Here is a 20,024-nt window from a genome sequence, read left to right on the forward strand (position 1 = left end):
GGAATTATCATTTACAAAAAGCAGCATGTTAATTCTTTTGCTCAGATATTTTTTTGTGACAAGGAGGGCTGAAAATAAACTGTGGGCAGAAAAAATTCCTTGCAGGTCCCGCAGCTACTGTGCCTGTGGCGAATACAATACAGAAACACATACACAGAGATGGCAGAGTGCCAGGGAAGGGATCACTGAGCACTGAAGGAAGGACTGGGAAACACGTTAGCAGGGACTCTCAACAGTTTGGGGACCATCAGTTGGATCAGGGTGATAGAAATGGGGAAGGAACAATGGGTACCAGAGGGGACAAGAGTCTCTCCACAGCCAGTTGTGAACAGTGGGAAGAAACAAGACCAGGAGCGTGTAGGAGCAACAGGGGGAGCCTGAAGGATGGAGAGACGTGAAGTGGTCGGTCAGCCAGGGGTAAGTAGCTGGCAGATCAAAGAACTACCTCTGCAAACCGGCTGTTAATGGAGAAGAGTGCATACTTGTTGGGGGCATGGGGAAAAAAAGAAAGGAAAACTGCGAGGATGAGGGGCACGCAAAGATCTCCAAAGCACTGACGATGCTTGGGCTTTGAGAGAGTAATGAACTTAGGCCTTCTGCGTACGCTTCAATCCCTTGCTCTGCTGCTGTTCTCAGTCCCGCTCTGTCCCCACTATGAGGGCTTACAGGGATTAATGAGGTAAGATGAAACAAACAACCCGAAATAGCATCCTACACATGCCTTAAGACCCTCATTAGGAGCACACGTACATTTTGTATGTACACAGGCAGCTCTTCGCAAAGAGCTGCTCCCCCACCTGCCCTGCGGAACAGCCACACGAGCTGCAGCTGCTATTTCAGTTCTTAACTTTTCCCATTCTCCTTAAATCTGGCACTGAAAGGAGCTGCTGTTCTGGCCCTTCTTATCTCGAGGGGTCTCATGCTCTGCAGCAATAAACAGGATCTGGGAATCTGCAGACAATTTCAAGCTTTCACACAATACTGTTTGCTGTTTTTATGATAACTTATGCCACAATGCATGTATCTTGGTAGATCACAATGATCTACAAGTAAGCAAAATTTCACAAGGAAAAAGAAAGTAAAGGATGGTATGAGCACGATAACATGATTTTCTTAAATTTGATGCATTCCTGCAGCTGCAGCACTGCAATTTCTCTTTCTACAGTCACATAGAGAATCCATTGTCTCCTTTTGGTGCTCCAGAAGGTTGCATGTCCCTTGCCTACAGATGCCTGGGAATATAACTAGCAGATGCCACTTTGCCAACTGCTTGTAATCTCAGCAGCGCCAAAGACTGTAAAATTCCTGGAAGTTTATTAAAGCTGCTGTCCATGGCATTGCTCACATCAGGCACCGGCTGCTGCCAAGAGAAGCATCTTGCCTATGACTCCAAATTTTATGTAAGCCCAGGGAAGACCGAATGGCAACCTGCCCATTTTCGCAGCACCTAAGCCTGAGTGAAGCCATCCAGAATCAAACATATGAAGGTTTTAATTCCCCTGTTCTGTCACTGATCATCCTGCTCAAACTGAAAGATGACTGCTGGAGTGAGGATTCTTGGGACCGGCCACCAACATGGGAAACCAGATGCCTTCTCCTCCTTCCGGAGGATGTCAGGGCAGAGGGATGAAAAGTAATAGCCTCCTCTGCGGTGTGAGGGGGGCCCTTACGGGGCCACAGAAAAGGGCCAGCCTGGTAGCCATTTAGCATGGGCAGTGTGTGAGTCCTCAGCAAGCTCTGGCATGAAACTCTGACTGTGGTCTGACACGTACACTGGTCATCTTTGCCCTGCGCAAAGCCAAACGCACACGCAGCACTGTGGCCCCAAAGCATGGGTACCATTCCTGCCCTCCTGCGGGAGCCTCTCTGCCAAAGCATCCCCAAGGAGCAGCTGTGCCGACATGGGCAGTGCATAGTAGCAGGAGTTTGCACCAAGCAAATCCCGAGAAGCCATGCACCAAGGGAACTTGCCAAAGTGCTTTCAGAAGACAGGACACTGTGGTACTCGCAGCTTTTAGTCAAGGTGTTCTGTGAATTAGCCCAAAGAAACACTGGCAGCTGCCCAGCAAAGCTACCACATTTTGCTTTCTCAAAAGTAAGGTCTTATCTCCCTTTCTGAAGGGTTTCTCTAGGCCTTTTGCAAAAGCCTAGACTCAATACTTCCTAACCTTTCACCTCAGAGAAACGCTTTTGGTGGCACCTTTGGAGCTCTAAGCCAGAAGGTGCTTTTCTTTTGTCTTTTAAAGCACGTTTATACAGCAAATTAGAAGTACAAGCCAGCCAATGTAAACACATTCTGGATGAAGCCAGCAGGCATGAGTCACACCAGCACCGAAGACAGAGCAGCTTGAGCTTCAGCACTGCTGCAACCAAAGCATAAACCCTCCAGGGACCTCGATGTACCTAGTCTAGTTGCTAACGTTACCATAGCACGTGTGAAAGCCCATCACATATTTGTCATTATTCTTACTCAGGCCAGTTACAAGAGCACTAACACAGGCTCTGATCCCTCACACTGCTGCTTTGCTGACAAGGCATGCACGTTTTCCTTCTTTGCCTGCCCGGAGTCCCAGATCAGATGTACTGGGTCCCAGCGATGGAAAATTACTGCTGTCCTTTGCTGCTGCAGGGAGTGCTGTCACCTGAGACACCGCGTGGCCCTGCGGTCCTGATAGAAGGACGTCTTTGCCTGTGTTGCTGCTGTGTGCCATCTCCAGCTCCCCATCCCCAGGCAGGAGGCTGGAGGTTCCCAGCTGTGGCAGGGAGAGGCCGATGCTCTGTAGATGCCTGCGAGCTGGCACCACACCAGGGGACAGGAGTTCGATGGCAAGCCGGTGCGTTGTACTGCTTGCGGTTTGAGCGGTTGAATTGGCAAACATCACCCCAACCAAACCGAGTCAGGGTCCCATTTTGCAGCTCCCCGGGCTTACGAGCCTTACCTACGCTACGAGACAAGCGATTGTGCCAGCTAATCTTACTCCAGCAATCAGCAGGGCTGTCCAGATCACTAAGGCCAAGCGAGTGTGGTTTCCATGTGACTTCAGGCAGAAGTACAGCAAAAATCGCAGCTCTTTGGGCTGCCTCTGGCTTTTGCAAGTGCCACTACATTACTGTTGGCCTTCAGCCGAGGTTTCCATTTAAGCTTGACCAAGCTTATAGCAAATCCCTGCTGCATCAGAAGCAAGCTCTTTTTCAGTTCATCGGCTAGATGCGTCACTTCTGTGCTGTGTGCCGCCTTCTCCCCCTCCTGTTCTCTGGTTAAGCAGGCAAAGGAGAAGTCACTGCTTCCCAGCCACCCTCTCCCCATCCCCTAGCATGCCCGGTGTGGATCTTGGCTGGCATTAACACCAATGGGCCAGAAACGGAAACTTGGAGCAAACCCCAGGCAGCTGCCTTCCAAAGCAGTGAGTGATCCCTAGTCACTTTTAGGAAGGCAAAGATGGCAGCATCAGTCTTCCAGAAGAGGCTGTTCCCTCTGGATCCTTCCCTCACCTCCCCAAGCTGCCCAAGCCCTGGGAGGACAGGGGTTTGGATGCACCCCTCCGTGCAGCCATCTTTCTCCTCTGTGCATGAGGGTAATAAATGGGTGCTTTGGTACCCAATTTGCAATAGCTAAATACTCTTCTGATTTAGCCCATAAAAGCTACAGACAAACAGGAGCAAATCCTAAACAAAACCACAGAGCGATGTTTGAAGAAAAGGTAGTGTTCATCACTGTAATGTATTTTACATAAATTTTTTTAAATGTTAGGAAATTATTCTTCCCCGTGGAAAATACAGATTATAAATCACCCTTCTGTTCTTAATTTTTCTTAATGCAACTACAGTTAAAAGAAGCATAAACAGACCTGCCTCAAAACGCTGAAAGCTGAAAAATATACTAGTTCTTGAATTTTCAATAAAACAAAACTAAACCTTTTTAAAAACATCAGTTATTTAGACAAAGCTGTTTTCACTCCATCTAGAAACATTTTCTACTATTTGTACTGTAAACATGAAAAAAATGGGATAACTGTTCAAAGGAAATCATCCTTCTGTTACTTTTTAATGCATAGCTTGCTCTTCCCAAGGCTGATAAAATTATTAGCAGCTAGCCTTTCTTCTCATAAGCATTTACAAAAGTTGTAAGAAGTCCCTCGCCACCATGGATTTATTTCTGACCCCAGAAGGTCTGTGCCTTGGTACTGTGAATAGGCTGGTGGACCAAGAAAAGGAGCTAAAATGCATGTTTTAAATTACAGCTACAATTCAAACAGGTCATTTTAAATTGAGGCTGATTAAAAGCTTGAGAGAAAAACATTTAAGACCACAGTATATAATAACAACTTACAACCAAACAAATGTTGCTAATCAAAAGAGCAAGCAGCTCCGGTTTCACAATTTAAAGATACTGATTTTAATACTGACCAACAGGTGTGTCCTCCGAAAGGCTGAGAAGTGCCATGTTCCCATTCGTGCTTCTGGCTCCATTATCGAAGAAATAGGGGGCATAATTTGCCTGAACTGCAATTAAAACAAAACAGAAGGCAAAGAAAAGCATTTTGTAGGTGGCAGTTATTTGGCTTTGTTGCCTGACTCTCAGTAACCAGGAGGTGTTTTGGGAATACTATGAGCGTGTCACATACCCAGTTGCTGCAACGGACTTTCAGAAATATATCCATACAGATTTTTTAATAAAATTACTCCTACATGCCACTGTGCCAGTATTCATACAGCAGCAAATAGAGAGTATATGAAAAAAAAAAACACAAACAAACAAAAAAAATCCACCAACCAAAACCAACAGAAACAAAACAAGTAGCAGGATCTCTCTAAAACATCTCCATCAGTTCCAGACAGCTTGCAACGACTGTACACCTCTCCCCTGCTCTACACATGCAAGTCTGAAATTTTCCCAGTGCCTCGGTACCTTACCCAGTATTCTAAACACATTCTGTCTTAAAATTACGCCTACTGCATGAGCAATTAGCCATAATTAAATAGTTACTTACTTGCTGCCAGACAACAGCAAACAAAGTTAAAAAAAAAAAAAACAAGAAACAACAAATTAGTTGTCATTCTACTGACTGACTGTTAAGAGATTCAAAATAACCCCTTGGAAACAAAACTCCAAATACATTAACACAGAGGGTGACATTTGCAGGGGGAACAGTTGCCAAGGAAAATATTTCAGGACATTATCACATCAGTAAAGATTATTACTGGATTTAAGGTTGTGCCTGCATCCTCCTGTATTTTTATTTAACAAAGTGATTCTTGTACTCACCCAGGCAAATGTGCATCAAACTGAGAAATAAGGAGGGGCTGAAATGCCTTACATGCTTCATCCCACTGAAGAACGGGCCAATTTTTTTCTCTGCTTCAAGGGACTGGGATATATTTTTTCCTCTCTGAAAGGTCCAGGAAAGTGTCCTTCAGACTGATGTAGCGAAGAAATGTGCAAGAGGCAGTTAACAGATGCTAAGATGTTAAGCGGATGACACGTCTTAACTTCTGAGGAATTTAAAGAAGCTCCTTCCTACCACCTAATTAGACCAATTACTTTGCAGGGAGCTGTGGGACTCATTTCTGAGACAAGATTTGGAGGAATCAGTGTAACTCTCATAGGCTCTGCTGTTAGTAACTGTATTTGTGCTGTCCAAACACACAAGTCAGAGAGAAGGTAAAGTAGAAAGCTGTTTTCTTTCTGAACTCTGTCTTTAGTTCTCCAAGCCGGTATTGTGTTTTTGAGAACTACACCAGATTTCCCTTTATTTTAGCTTTGATAATCTTGAGAAACTACAGAGGCAGAAAATCTAACATTAGTAACAAACAGTAAATGTAATTGTTACTGTTTTAAAGGAAAATCACAATTATGATAGCAAAAAATACAGCAAAATTGCCTACCAAAAATGCAGAAGTCAAAATGTTCTTTTCATGAGCTGGCCTGATCATCTAGTTCTTAAACTGCATGAATTTCTGAAAGCATCTTTTACATTCAGCAGGTAATTTTTCACCAACATACTAAACAGTGTATTTAACACTGTATTTAACTAAACAGTGTGGAAAAAAAATGACAAAGTAGCTTTAGTTCATTGCTTGGTTTGGTTTTCTGCACATAAAAGGTGTTTATTTAAAATATCTGTCATCCAATAATTGATAGCATTAACAAATCAGCCAGTCTGGGAAGTTGTTCACAGGCAAAGCTTTTGGCTGCTTAAAAGGAACTTTATCAGTGGTGATACTTCGCCTCCAATCAAGGAGATGTTTACATAGAGGCTTAGCTGTTTAAACTTCACCCGAGGTAAAGCACTTGCCCTTTAAGGATGTGTTCGCTAATGGAGTTTCCTGCTTTTTAATTAATAGCCTGCGTGAAAGCAGTGTCTAAGAAATTAATCAGTCAAAGAGCTTTCTGTTGCAACGCTTGAAAAGATGAAGTTTTTTTCCTGGCAGAGACCCTTGACACCAGCAGTGACTCGCTGCCTGCAGCATGGGTGCTGGAGGGATGGGGGCTAGTGGGATGGGTGCTGGTGGGATGGGCACTGGTGGGATGGGCGCAGCTGCCAGCACCCTGGCAGCCTGTGCCCACACACAGGTCTCTGGCAGAGGTCACTGCTGGATGACTCGATGGTGCCGCCAAGCCCTCAGCACCTTCTCATGGCTGGAGGCCATTCCTGCTATGGCAGTGCTGCTTGGCTGTGCGGAGCGCCCAGGTCGCATGCAGCTCTGTGGGACGCTGCCTGTCCCGCGTGTGTCCGGCTGGGCAGCAGGCAGGCAACCACTGCTCCCTCGGGAACAGGCTGGGGACATGGAAAGCAAGTGCAGAGCTAGGAAGTAGCTTCAGACTGGGCAAGAGCAGAGATTTTTGGCTTCCTAATTATCCATGTGTTTTATCATTATTTGCTAAGGTTTTGGAAAAGAGGAGGTAAGTGTTCCCTAGACCTAACCCTATGGACAGTCTGCCTTCCATCCCCAGCCTGCGGGGTGCCGAGCTAAAGGTGGGCAGTGCTCCGGGGCTACCTCTCATCACACATACAGGAGAGGGACAGGCTGGGCAGTTTCTATGTATTTTTCCTACAGAGGGAGCTGGCAGTTAGATCCCGCTGCATATGTATAGCATACCTTACCCACCGGCTGCTGAAACGGCAGGTAAAGGAATGATGGAGGGGGCTGTGGCAGAGAAGCCTTGCTGCAGCTGCAGTGCTGTGATGCTCCTGCGCTGCCGGCAGGGCAGTTCTGCACCTCCAGGTTCCCCTGGACCTGCTGGGAGGGCAGCTCTGCCTGCAGAACACATCAGCCGTAAGGCTCCCAGAAGGGTAAAAGTAAAACTTTTGGGCACAGTATTAAGGAAACTCACCATCCGTAGTGGAACTTGGCAGAGGATGGTACAGAGAGCAAAAGCCTAAAAAGGTGCCTTAAGGGATCAGACAAATTAATGAAGGTTAGGTTCATCGGCGATGAGGAAATGCGATGATACAGGTGCAAACCCTGGCTCGGTAAGGCACTAAATTACCAACTGCCAGAAGCTCAAAAGTTAAACCGGGGGAAAGCTGTTTGCCATCTTGGTCTTTTCCTAACCTTCTCCTACAAGATCAGACCTTAGGTGTGACTCCATATGCCTGTTCCTGTAGAGCAGCGTTTGCAGAGGCTCCGTGCCGAACCAACGTGTGACTTCAGCAGCGGCCTGTGAAGCTCGGGGGAACCTGCAGCAGGCAACTAAGAAAAACAAATGTATTTTTAGTGCATTTCAATTCACATTATGTGGATCCAAAGCTGAAAACTGTGTGGGAGGGGATACACATATAGAAGATGGATATAAATGTAGTCCCTGTTACAGATTTAACCATGTCACCACTGTCAAAAGTGATATTAAACTCCTGATAAAATTACAGAAATGCACCTGCGTGGTGCCCGAAAGGAAACACAAATAGCACCTAAATGTCCTCTCGCCTGCCTCCTCAATCTGGAGCTAGCAACACACTTTTTTTCTACAGAGTATTTTCCTAGAAAAAGTGATGGAGAGCTCTTGTCAAAGTTAATAGCTATCTGTTCCCCTGGTTGCATCCCCTGGGGATCTAAATCTCTAGGGCCTGCATCTCCAAGGAAGCAAAATATCTCACTCCTCCTGAATTTCAATGAGTTTGAGCTCTTAATCCCCTTAGAATTTGAAAACCTAGCTAATACATGCCTATGCACACTCAGATATGTACCTAACACAGCAACACTCTGACAGAGTATTTTTTTCTGTCAGAAAATATGCTTTGATCAAAGCTAATACAGCTCATGGAGCCAGGCTGATTTTGATGAATTTTTTCCTTTGGAAGAAAAGGGGCAGGAGAGGGTTTCAGGAGAGCAATATATTCTGTCCCAACCATTTTAGGAATGGAAGGATCCCTCTCTCTATGTAGAAGAAACTTTCTGCTTCATATATTTTTAGCATATCAAGTAGCAAGAAACATTAAAAAAGAATGAAATATGCCCATCTGATCTGAAACAATTAGCTTCCCAGGGCGTTCTGTTTGTTTACTATTCAGCATGAAAACAAATCTAGAAAGATCCAATATTTTCAGAACAAAACTTCTGGGTTTGGCCACTGATTAACAATATCTACTCCAGTTTTTAAGAAAACATGAATTTTTACGAAATAAAAACTTAAACATTGAAGGATACTACAATAATGCAATGAATATTTTTGTGGAATTCACCCCTTCTGGCCGTAGCTTGGGCGGTACTGGTGGTACTGGTGCAGCATGGCTGTAGCTGCTGCTTTGTGCATCGTGCAGCCCCCTGGGATGCTCTGAGCCATGGAGGCTTCTCTTCCCCTAGCACAAACCCATACCTTCACACCGAAACCAGACCCCTCCAGGACACAGGGGCCAGACACAAAACTAACCACACATGAGCCCCTTCCAGCTCCTGCCCTCTTATCCTTGGAGTAAAAGAGGATCTTGGAAGACCTGGGCCCCAACACACTTGGTTTTCTTAGCTCTAAACCCCAATTTAAGCTTAAGACTAGTAGTCTTCCTTAAGCAAGTATGGCTGACAAGAAATGGGCTTCCACCAGTACTGAGAGCTGCCCTTTTCCTGATTCCACGTCCCTGCATATGGGAGTCATGGGCCCCACCAAGACAGTTGTTCTTGAGCCCAGTCCCAAAGCCCAACTTAAAACATAGGCCAGGCTAGAACCAGCAAAACACCAACACTAAACCGGCACATAAAGTGCCAAAAGACCGCAGCCCCCCACACGAGGCAGCAATACCAGTATGAGCTCAGGGCTTCCCCCGCTGCGGGCTGGGAGGAGGTCTGCAAGGAGCTGGGAGGAGGTCTGCAAGGAGCAAGTGCCCCAATCCGGCACTGGCATCCCAGCTGGCACGCACAGCACCCATGCTGGCAGCCAGGGCTGGGAGGGCAAAGACCGAGCTGGCGCAGAGATAAATTACTCTTTCCACATTGTGGGTGGCCCGTCCACCTCAGGGCAATCACATTAGAGCTGCCTACCTGGGGAATGCCTGCCTGGCATACAAATGTGAGGTTTCCATGAGTCGCATTTCAATCAGGTTTTGGATGCTTACATGCATTTGCAATTTAAAAATACAGAGAAACATAAAATTAAAGAAATAACCGAGATTAAATTATCTACCACTGTTCTGCTTCCATCCGAGTTAAAAGCCCCTCTGTTCTAGACTCTGGACAATATTGGTAAGTAATGAAGTTCAAATCCATATAATAACAACTCCAGCTACTCTTTTTCCTATGCTTGTCCTCCCATTCTGGATGCATATGACATTAAGCATTACCTTGGAACGGAATATTCAGCATTCTGTGTGTGCATTTGTGTCTGCAAATAAATTCAACATAAAAAGTGCTGCACACTTTAGATAAACCTCAGCACATGCAGAAAGAGTCCAGCTTACACCCTGGCCTTCCCCTCTCTACATCATGTGCTAAGGAGCTGTGGGAGTTCCCATGACACCCGGAGACACCTGCACAGAGCCATTCACTCAGAATCGCTCCAGGCAATAGCCACGAAGGAGGGAAGTGGAACCTCAGCCGTTTTCAAGACCCTTCTCAAACCCCTCCCTGTTCTCACATCTTTAAAGGCAATAGGGAAGGTCTTACTTAGCTTTGAAAGCAAAGCAAGAGGAGCAGGCTGGGCCTGTGACGCAGGCCACAGGCCAGAAAGGCACCCTAACAGCCCTGAGCTTGGCACAGCTGTAACCACAGCTGGGCTGTTCCTTGCACACTGAAGGGTCAGTCCATGAGCAAGTCCCATGGCATGGAGCAAGCAACAGTTGTCCAAGCTGGTCTGCAAACATCTTCACAGCAGCAGGATGTGCTAAGGTAAATTCCATGTAACACACACACTTGTTGCTTGGATGTTTGCTCCCTGGCTGGGACCTGGGCAGAGGGCATAGTGCTCTCTGTTTCAGTGCAAGCAGAGAGATGAGACAAAGTCAAACGCACAATTCCCACCACAAACAAAACACAACACTTGTGTCTCTCCGAACTACATCACTCCTCCCTTTCAAAATCTCCCCCCAGAGGACTGAGAGACGATTTATACTGGGGCACATCACTGTTCTCCACCAACTTCCGATACTACAGAGCACAAATGATGGTGAAAACCCAGGAACAACTGTTGATGACTGTTTCAGATTACTTTTTCTGGCAGTGAAGTATTTTACATGAGCTATCCTTCACATTTTCCTAGCACAACAACATACCTTCTGTCTGGCTGCCAAGAGAAACTGTGGGAAGTGCTAGGGGATCCACAGGAACTGATCCAGTCTGATGGCAGGAGAGAAGAGCCCAAAGTCCCTCAGATGTCTTCACTGTCCATCGCTATCTCTATGTTTTGAATTACCAACTACAAGAGGGAAGTGGGCTTACAATACCACTGCGCAGTAGGAACAGCAAAAGAGAAACACTCCCATGGTTTTGGTGGTTAAATCTAACCAGACACACATGCTTGAGCCCTTGGCCACGATCACCAGACTCTGATCTTCCCTGTTGCCAGAACAAATATGCCACCTCCTATATAAGAGTTTATGCATCTCTCCACAGCCCACTCCCATCACTTGGGGTATGCAAATTTGTTAAAACAACATGGAATTCTTTTACAGTCCTGCAACATTCAGATGCAAACCAACAAACACCTCTTTCTCCCTCTAACTGGGTTAGTCTCTTGTTATTCATTGAGTGAGTTTATCACTTTTACATCTGCAAGGAAAATGGTCTCATTGTTACAGGTCTGACTCATGGGGGTCTAAGTTCAGTTTTCATCTCTACCACAATCAATCTATAAATAATTAGCCTAAGATCATAAAATTCACATTAAAGTAATCAAAAGACAGTGATGTGACCACTAATGAACTTGGTCAAATTTATAAACCTCTCTCAGCTCAGCAATAGAAAGCTGGAAGTGATACTCTGCTGTTTGTGGAGTTTAAAGATCAACATGACCTGTGACTCAGTTGCCTACACACACTTTTTTATATTGCAGCTCCACGGAGCAGCTATGCTAAACCTCAGCAGTATACAGGGGGCTGGTAAGACCCTGGACAGAATCACAGAATCATAGACAAGTTTGGTCTGGAAGGGATCTTCAAAGGTCACCTAGTCCAAACTGCTCTACAGTGAGCCTGGACACCTTCAACTAGACTGGGTTGCTCAGAGCCCAGTCCAACCTGGCCTTGAGCGTTTCCAGGGATGGGGCATCTACCACCTCCCTGGGCAACCTGCTCCAGTGTTCCACCACCCTTGTTGAAAGAAATTCCTTCCTTGTACCTAGTCCGATAAAACACATACCATGAGGAAGACTGGTAACTCAACTGATACAGGAAGATACTCCCCACAAAACAGAAGAAAAACATTCTTCATTTGTGGAAAGGAAACCCACGATTTAGAGAGGGACTACAAGCATCTGACCACAAGTATTATGTCAACTTGAAACTCCTTGGAGTGTCCTAAATTGGATAACAAGGACAGAAGCATCCAACATGGCTGGCTGCTTTGGAAATTCTGGGACAAAGTTTAGGCAAACAAGTGATTCAAGCTTGCACACAAACTGCAGTTTCTTCAGGCAAGATGTAGCACATTATCTTTGTCCTTGATGTGGTAAATCTTGGCAAAATCCACGTAACCAGAGGCTTGATCTCCTTTTAAGCGCTAGGTTTTCTGGTACTTGGTTATGCCTCAGTGTCAGAAGGCAATTTTTTTTTTGTTTGGTTTCATCACTTTTAAGAATTGCATACACCTTTAGACTGTATGTGATCTACTTTTGCTCTCTTATGTCTTATAAAGAAATCAGAGAACTTATAAATTAAGACTCACATGTCAAAACTAGCAACCTTTGTCTTGGACTTTGACAAAGTATCTCAATTATTAGGACCAGTAAAAAATTTCCATCCATCATCAGTTTTTCTAATATGCAAATCAGGTTTTGGTTTTAAACATTTTCACCTTCATTCTTTGGGACATGTTCGTATTGCACTAAAGCCACATTTCATTTTGAAATATTTTAATTTTTTTTCATAAATTTTGATTTAATATTATTCCACAGAGAAACTGAAAATATCAGGGGGAACGAAACATAGATTCCCTCCAGCCCTTTCCAGGTAGAAAACCCTCTGTTTTCCATCCTGCTGTACTGACAGTTACTGGCAGAACCCTCCGCTCCAGCCATTCGTGAGGGGTGGGTACGCTCTTTGCTGCGATGTGAGCAGAGGAGGACAGAAAGAAGGGGGTAACTTTGTTGGGGATAAGCACGAAAGCCACAGAAATCGAGACCACAAGCCTTCTCCCAGCTCTGCAGCCTCCTGTTCATCCTGCACACGTTTCGCTGTGCATACCCTCCCACCTCCCAGCCTGATCTCATATTTGATCGAGAGGAAAGCCAGCCTCCGTTATCCTCCAGAATGCACCTTTTTTCTCTTGCAGGCACCTCTCCCATTGCCCCTCTGATGGAGGCTGCCAAGCCTGGACCTGTGCAACGTGCAGTGGGACCACGTGGAGCCCTCCGGCAGCGAGGAGCAGCTGTGGAGGTGGCACATCAGCTCCCCTCCCACAGGCATGCCATCCCCAGCCCAGGCACCCCCGGCTCCCTTATCAGCACCGTACCCAGCTCTTCACAAGCCAAAAAAGCTTCCCACTCTCAGACATTAATGAAGGATTACTGATAAATTAACAGAAAGAAAATGCGTCCCTGAATAATCGTAATAATTCTGCCCCCAGCTGTTTTGGAGTAGTCCCATTGCTGAACGTGGGATATGTACTCACATATCTACATACATGCAACATCCTCATGCTAGCCTTTGAATTTCTTTCAGGTTATTTTCTTGTATTCTGCATACATTTGACATACAAAACAATAAACACAGGAAGAAACTTCTCATATTTTCCAAATGGATAGCAAGGCTTTCTACAAGAGCATCGTATCCATACACATTCTCATATCTGTGAAAGTGCACTTTATAATCATGACCAGATCTGAGGGTGAGAGCTTTTTGAAAATAAAGAACCCAGACTGGAAGTCTACCTGCAGTAAAAACTGTTTATCTGTGTTCACTCCCACTGCCAGGAAAAGCTAGAAGGAAGTCTGAAGTCTTGTTCCAGTAACTGCTAGCGAAGTGCTCTTGTGAGGTTACAAGACAGACCTCGAAGGAGGAAAGACTCACTCTATTGTTTAACTGTGCACAGACCAAGACCAAATTATGGAGGTATGTACGCTCAGTATTTCATAAGGCACAAAATAACGTCAGATTTTCCTGCCTCTAACTCCTCAAATGGCCTGATATAGTTGAGTCAGACCAGAATCTCCCCTTGCTGGGGGAATGCTTTAAATGCCAAACTCCACACATATATCTAAATAAACCCAATTTTCATAAACCCCAGTTTACTGGACTTCTGATAGCATTTCTGCTAGGCACAAACTGCGAGAAATGACTCACCGCACTGCATCAAGAATCAATAAAAGTTACCCAGGCAGCAGAGCAAACACACCAAGGCAATGGTCTCGGAACAGGAAGCACCCAGGGCTCCTTATGACAAAGTGGTCTTAAAAACTGAGTAACGCCATTCGGTGAGGTCAGCCAGCCCCATTATTTCGCATACCACAACACATTTAATGCCACGCTACAGTTTTATACAACGCTGCCGTGAGGGAACCACGGCCATTATGTCCTTATCTCTGCAGGAATTAACAAGTGACAATGGGAGGGAAAACAAGAGGGAGAGCAGACACCTAACATCTAGCAGTGTTAGCATTTCCACAGCGAGTTTCAAACAGATGTCAAAGTCCTTCCCAACAAAAAGTGGTGTTTTGTGGGGTTTTTTATCCTTTTTTTTTTCCCAGATAAAGAGACAGTGCTTTCATCCCTTCAGAAAAAATGCTACTTTGCCAAACAAAAATCTCAGAGCAGTTGCCTGCACGATTTATCATGAGTTATCGTCATTCACTGTCAGTGTGGGTGGCAGCAGAGAAGGCTTAGGGAATTCCTGGGAAAAAGAAGTAACTTTCGCAGTGCTTCATCTCAGATATGGCTCCTCCTCATTGTAGTCTGCTGAAGAGTGTTTTATAGTGTTTGCAGGTAACTGGGGGAAGCAGAACACTTGCCACAGCTGCTAAGTAATTAAGTTCCTGCTAAGCCACTTTACTAGCTTTGAGGCTTTTAAAGACCACTGCAAAATCTATTTACAATTCAGTAACCTTGCTTCTTTGGAAGCTACATATCACTCTCCTCATTTTATTTTGACAGGGATAGAAAAAGAACAAATAGTGCCTAGAATATCCAGGTATATTTAGATAGCCTACATTCACTTCGGCAGAATGATCTCTGATGGATGTGGTGCCACGGAGCGTGACACAGATCTGTGTGAAGGATGCCATTTAGCAGCAGACAGACAGTCCAAGTTATTTATGGAAGAACTAGTATTGTTCATTGTTTTGCTTGTAAAAATTGTACGTATAACTCAGAGTTGGGGTGTGAATAACGAATGAATCAAGATTTTATAGTTTACTCTGTGTGGCTGAGAAAAATAACAAGACTTGTCAAGGCAGAGGAAAGATATGTTTGTGTTCTCCCCATAAATCCGGCTGCTGTGCATGCCATGGACGTCACTGCATAGATGCCCTGCTTACAAGGCAGTAATATAACTTGTTGAACCAGGGGATGTATGAAAATTAAACATGTTCCTTTCACTGCCACGTATAACCAAACTCAGCTGTTCAGTAGAGCAGTGGCGTGAACGCAAAGACTGCAGGTGAGCTAAAGCCCTTGCTAGAGGTCAGCTCTAGCCCACACCAGCACTTCAGCCACAGGGGCTGCTGCCATCCCTGGGTTTTACTCAGGTAAATGCGTGACGCAGTGGTTGCAGATGGGTCTTCCTATGACCTCTCGTAGGAACGCAGGTGTGTGCCTTAACCATCCTCAGCAGGGAATCCCACAGCACAGCAACTCTCAAACCGGACTAAGCGCTGCGGTACTTACCACATCAGGATCTGGCGGATCCAGCGGGCTGGGGCACAGCTCAGCCTTTGCCTTCAGTTGCTGTAATGAGAGGAAATCTGAGTGTCCAGGCCACCTTACACCAAAGCAGAGCTTGTCCTCAGCCTAGAAAGCAGGATGTATTTCAATACGTTTTCCATCTATAAGAAGGGATCTAAATACTCAGCTTTGATGTAATTTACTTCACAAACTCGCAGAGCTATTGCTCTGTTCCCATATACACTTTCCAGCAACGGTCTAGACTTTGCCTGCAGAGGTTTCCACAGCCCATAGTCCTGCATGTATGTCGGTGCTGAAAACAAGTAGTTTAACCTGGCTGGAACCTGGAGGTTGGCTCTTCATACCTACTATCTCTACCTTATGAGTACTGTGCTCTTACCACCTCCTCCCTGTACACCTTCAAGTACTTTATCTCAAAGTACTGTGGTTATTCGAATACTTTTTTTATTTTATTTTGCAGCAATATGTCAATAAAATAAAACAATAGAACTATATGGCAAGAGTATCAACGACATGTTAATTTGAGGAATAAATTAAATATGTGGGAACAGACTTCCACACCTGGCAACTGAGATTACACAATCTGAAGCTATTGCAGTGAAGGCTGAAATACAAATTAAATGACAGAAAAATCCCCGCTCGTGCTGTGACTTTAAGATGATCATATGGTGCCTTGAAACAGGGATGCTCAAATCCTGTAACTGAAACTGTCCTTAGTTGCGGTGGTTTGACCCAGGCTGGGCGCCAGGCACCCACCAAAGCTGCTCCATCACCCCTCTCCTCAGCTGGGCAGGGGGGAGAACGTATAACGAAAGGCTCGTGGGGCGAGAAGGACAGGGAGGTCACTCACCAGTCACTGTCACGGGCAACACAGGCTCGACTTGGGGAAGTTAAATTTATTACCAATCAAGTCAGTGTAGGATAACGAGAACTAAACCCCAAAACTTAAAAGCACCTTCCCCCACCCCTCCCTTCTTCCCAGGCTCAACCTCACCCCCCATGTTTGTCCCATCTCCGCTCATGGCACAGGGGGACAGGGAATGGGGCTGGGGTCAGTCCCTCACACGCTGTCTCTGCCGCCCCTTCCCCCCATGGGGAGGGTCCTCGCACCCTGCCCTGCCCCAGCGTGGGTCCCCCCGTGGGTGCAGCCCCTCAGGCACACGCTGCCCCAGCCGGGGTCCCCGCGGGGTCACAGCCTCCTGCGGGCACCCACCTGCTCTGGTGTGGGACCCTCCCGGGCTGCAGGTGGGGATCTGCTCCTCCATGGACCCCCACGGGCTGAGGGCACAGCCTGCCTCACCGTGGGCTGCACCGCGGGCTGCGGGGGAACCTCTGCCCCGGTGCCTGGAGCCCCTCCTGCCCCTCCTGCGTGACCTGGGGCTGCAGGGCAGCTGCTCTCACACAGTCTCACTCCTCCCTCTAACTGCAATTTCCCACACCCCTTCTTAAACACGCTACCCCAGAGGCACTGCACTGTTGCTGATGGGCTCGGTCTTGGCCAGCAGTGGGTCCATCTCGGAGCTGGCTGGCATTGGCTCCATTGGGCATGGAGGAAGCTTCTGGCACCTTCACACAGAAGCCACCCCTGCATCCCCCTCACTACCGAAACCTTGCTGCACAAACCCACTACATTAGTACAAAAATAACATCTGGAAACAATAAATGCAATGCAGCACCATTGTCTAGTTCAGCACAAGGAGAAAAATTTGAGGAAAATCAGACAGCAGAAGAATTTCTCAGACAGAAAGTCCCACATAGACAAAGAAAGGGTGAGGGACCATCACACCAAAAGTCAAAAGGTAACTTTTCTAGTCAGTGAGAACAACCAATGAGGAAGACTTGTCATCTAAAACTGTAAAATCACATCTAGGAACAGAACAAAGCACGGGAAGAAAGTTGGGGAACAAGCAGAAAGTTGTGCTCAATTAACAGGAAAAGGTGCAAACCACATTTTGCAGTAAAAGTACGCAGAGCAGGTTGGCTTCACTTCTGAGACTTGAGGATCTGTTTTTAAAACTGTTGAGTCTTGACTTAAACTCATGGAAATTTAGGGGAGTTCCTTTCAAAGAACGTCAAAAGTGGAGCTTACGAGGTTAAGGTCAACCATGCACATAGTGCTTGGCTAGACATAACTTCAGCTCGGATTGTCTTTAATCTCTGTTTTCACCAGCCACTCACCTGAAAAGTTTTGCAGGAGGCGGCAGCAGCACTGGTATATGTTGAACTAAATCAAAGGATAATGCCGATTTGTTTAACCTTGGTACATTCGAACAACTTCAAGATAAGAGCCCAGTGACAATTGCCATCATTTATTGTTTCCCAAGTAATAAAAAATCAGCAAGTGGAAAGTCAATGAGTTGAAAAAAACACTTTTTAAAGGGCCTTGCAGACACTGCTCCATTATTTCATCTCATTCAGAATCTTTTCAACCATCTCACTGTTTCTCTGATAGCATCTGTAAACAGATGGACTTTGTCACACTTTTTTTGTAAGAAAACATCTTTCTTCCTAGGCATATTGATGTCTTGGGGAAATTTCTGGGATGCAAATACATTTTAGCACTGCTCAGTGAACACGCCACACAGCCTGCACTGCCTGTGACACAGGGCTCTGCAACAACACCATAAGTTTTGCCTTGAGAACCCACTTACCAAAGACAGCAGTTCCCAGTGCACTTCGGTTTTGTGAGCTGATTTTAAGAGCATGCTACAAAGATTTGATTTTCAGAGCCCAGAGCAGCCACATGGCTACAGACTAACCAAATAGTTAGGAATATATCTGTCTTTTTTCCTCCCTAAGCTTGGCATCAGTGCTGCTGCTGAAACAACATCACAGAACCCAGCAGAAAACCACTCTTCTTGACGGACCTAAATTTCAAGTGTCATCTTGCCTGTCGGGTGAGGGAAGCCCTGCTGCTGTCTAGCTTTTAGAGCTGGTGATCTTATTAGCCTGTATATATTAGTTGCTTTGATTACACTGCACTCACCACAAATGTACGAGCACACTGATATAGTTAAGTGACTGTACAGGTGCCTAGCGGGCAGTTAATCACAACCATCCCTTAAACAGGAGTTTTTGTGTGCACTGAATTTTGGGATGCTTAGGTGTCAATGCCTCCTATATAAGGTCACCTGTGAGCATCCGTGCCATACTGCCAGCTGGGACTAATCAGCTCTCGAACTAAAATCCTGGATGCAGCCTGAGCCTCTGACAGAAACTGGGCATGGTATGACAGCTTCTTGTGACTACACGGGTTTTTGTGATTGTGTCAGACGGCAGAAGACAGACAAGTCCTGTTCAGTTTGGAATCTCTCATAGGCACATAGTGACCTGAATTCTCTAATAAACGCTTTCAGAGACTGGCCAGATGGCATCGCGCACGTAAGGTGCTTATCCTGCAGCAAATCTCTGGCCTTAGCCACTCTGTGGTGGAGCATCAGCCTGAAAATATGGCATCAACCCCCCGCCACCTGAGGGTATTTCACAGTCAGTGCATCTGAGACACAAACAAATGTTGGCACAAAGGCTGAATGACAACTTGGACAAATAAGTATCCAGACACTGAACTAGCAGAGACCCCTACCACGGAGACATTGAAAACAGAAGTAATTTTGGCGAACTCCTTCTGTGCTGTTAGCCCTGCTCCAAGATCAAAACATAAAGCATGAGACGACAGTTCTGTGTCCATAACCAATGCAGGTTATGCAATGGCTGCCACAAGTCTAATAATACTGAAGGGCTACTGAAAACGACAGGCATACATGGGTTGGAATCAGCACCCTTGCTCGTGCCATTTAATGTAGGACTAGGGAGCTCTCTTTGCTCCCCACCAGAAATTAAAAAAAAAAATAAATAGTTGATGAGCTCTGCAAAGAAATTAGCTGTGATGGAGACAACTGCTCATAACCAGCAAGAACTCGTTGATCTGAAGTAAAAAACCAGACTGATGTGTAACAGGGTTTTCTCCTCACCTTCAGCCTACAGGAGGATAAAGTCAGTGCTCAGCCTTGGACAAATTCTTCTCGGAGCAATCTTCAGTAAAAAGCGCGTATGTATCTGATCCGTGATCACCATCTGACAATACTTTCCTAAAGATATTCATGAGGGGGTAGTCAGCAACACCATTGGACAAAACAGAATCAGGTAACAGATGTTCAGACTTGATCCGATGAATACTGAAGTCACCAGAGGTCTCCCATTCAGTTTTGGCACAAGCTATCTTATATATCTTATATAGCCTGCATATCTACAACAGAAGGTATTTATCCCTCTGCTTTTATGTTTCACCTGAGATTATTATTCGAGATGACACTGTCCATGAGTGATTTTAGTTCTCTTTGGCAAACACTATCCCAAGAAGTTGCCACTGCAGTCCATACTTCGGATAAACTGAACTTCTCCAAAGCTAAAATCCTGAATTCTTTAACTATACCCAGGTCCTTGCAACAGTTGAGGGCCATATAGTCTAGAGGGCAGAAAAGTCACCAGCAAGGGCGCCCGTTACCCCTTTTGGGATCATATTTTATATAAAGAACAAAG

The 20,024-nt window shown here is 45.6% G+C and overlaps 1 protein-coding gene across 2 annotated transcripts in view; it reads right to left on the minus strand.

Annotated features, from left to right (window-relative positions):
* Positions 1–5,435, minus strand: part of CDHR1 (cadherin related family member 1) — a 49,152-nt gene extending 43,717 nt beyond the window's left edge. For both annotated transcript variants that reach the window (XM_056352886.1, XM_056352887.1), the window contains exons 1-2: positions 5,267–5,435; positions 4,408–4,503 (exon numbers count right to left, since the gene is read on the minus strand). In XM_056352886.1, the coding sequence (XP_056208861.1) occupies positions 4,408–4,503; positions 5,267–5,327 (157 nt within the window). In that variant the 5' untranslated portion in view covers positions 5,328–5,435. The remainder of the gene's footprint in view (positions 1–4,407; positions 4,504–5,266) is intronic.
* Positions 5,436–20,024: the final 14,589 nt, after the last annotated feature.

This window comes from Falco biarmicus, chromosome 9, assembly GCF_023638135.1.
Source record: "Falco biarmicus isolate bFalBia1 chromosome 9, bFalBia1.pri, whole genome shotgun sequence".
Taxonomy (NCBI): domain Eukaryota; kingdom Metazoa; phylum Chordata; class Aves; order Falconiformes; family Falconidae; genus Falco; species Falco biarmicus.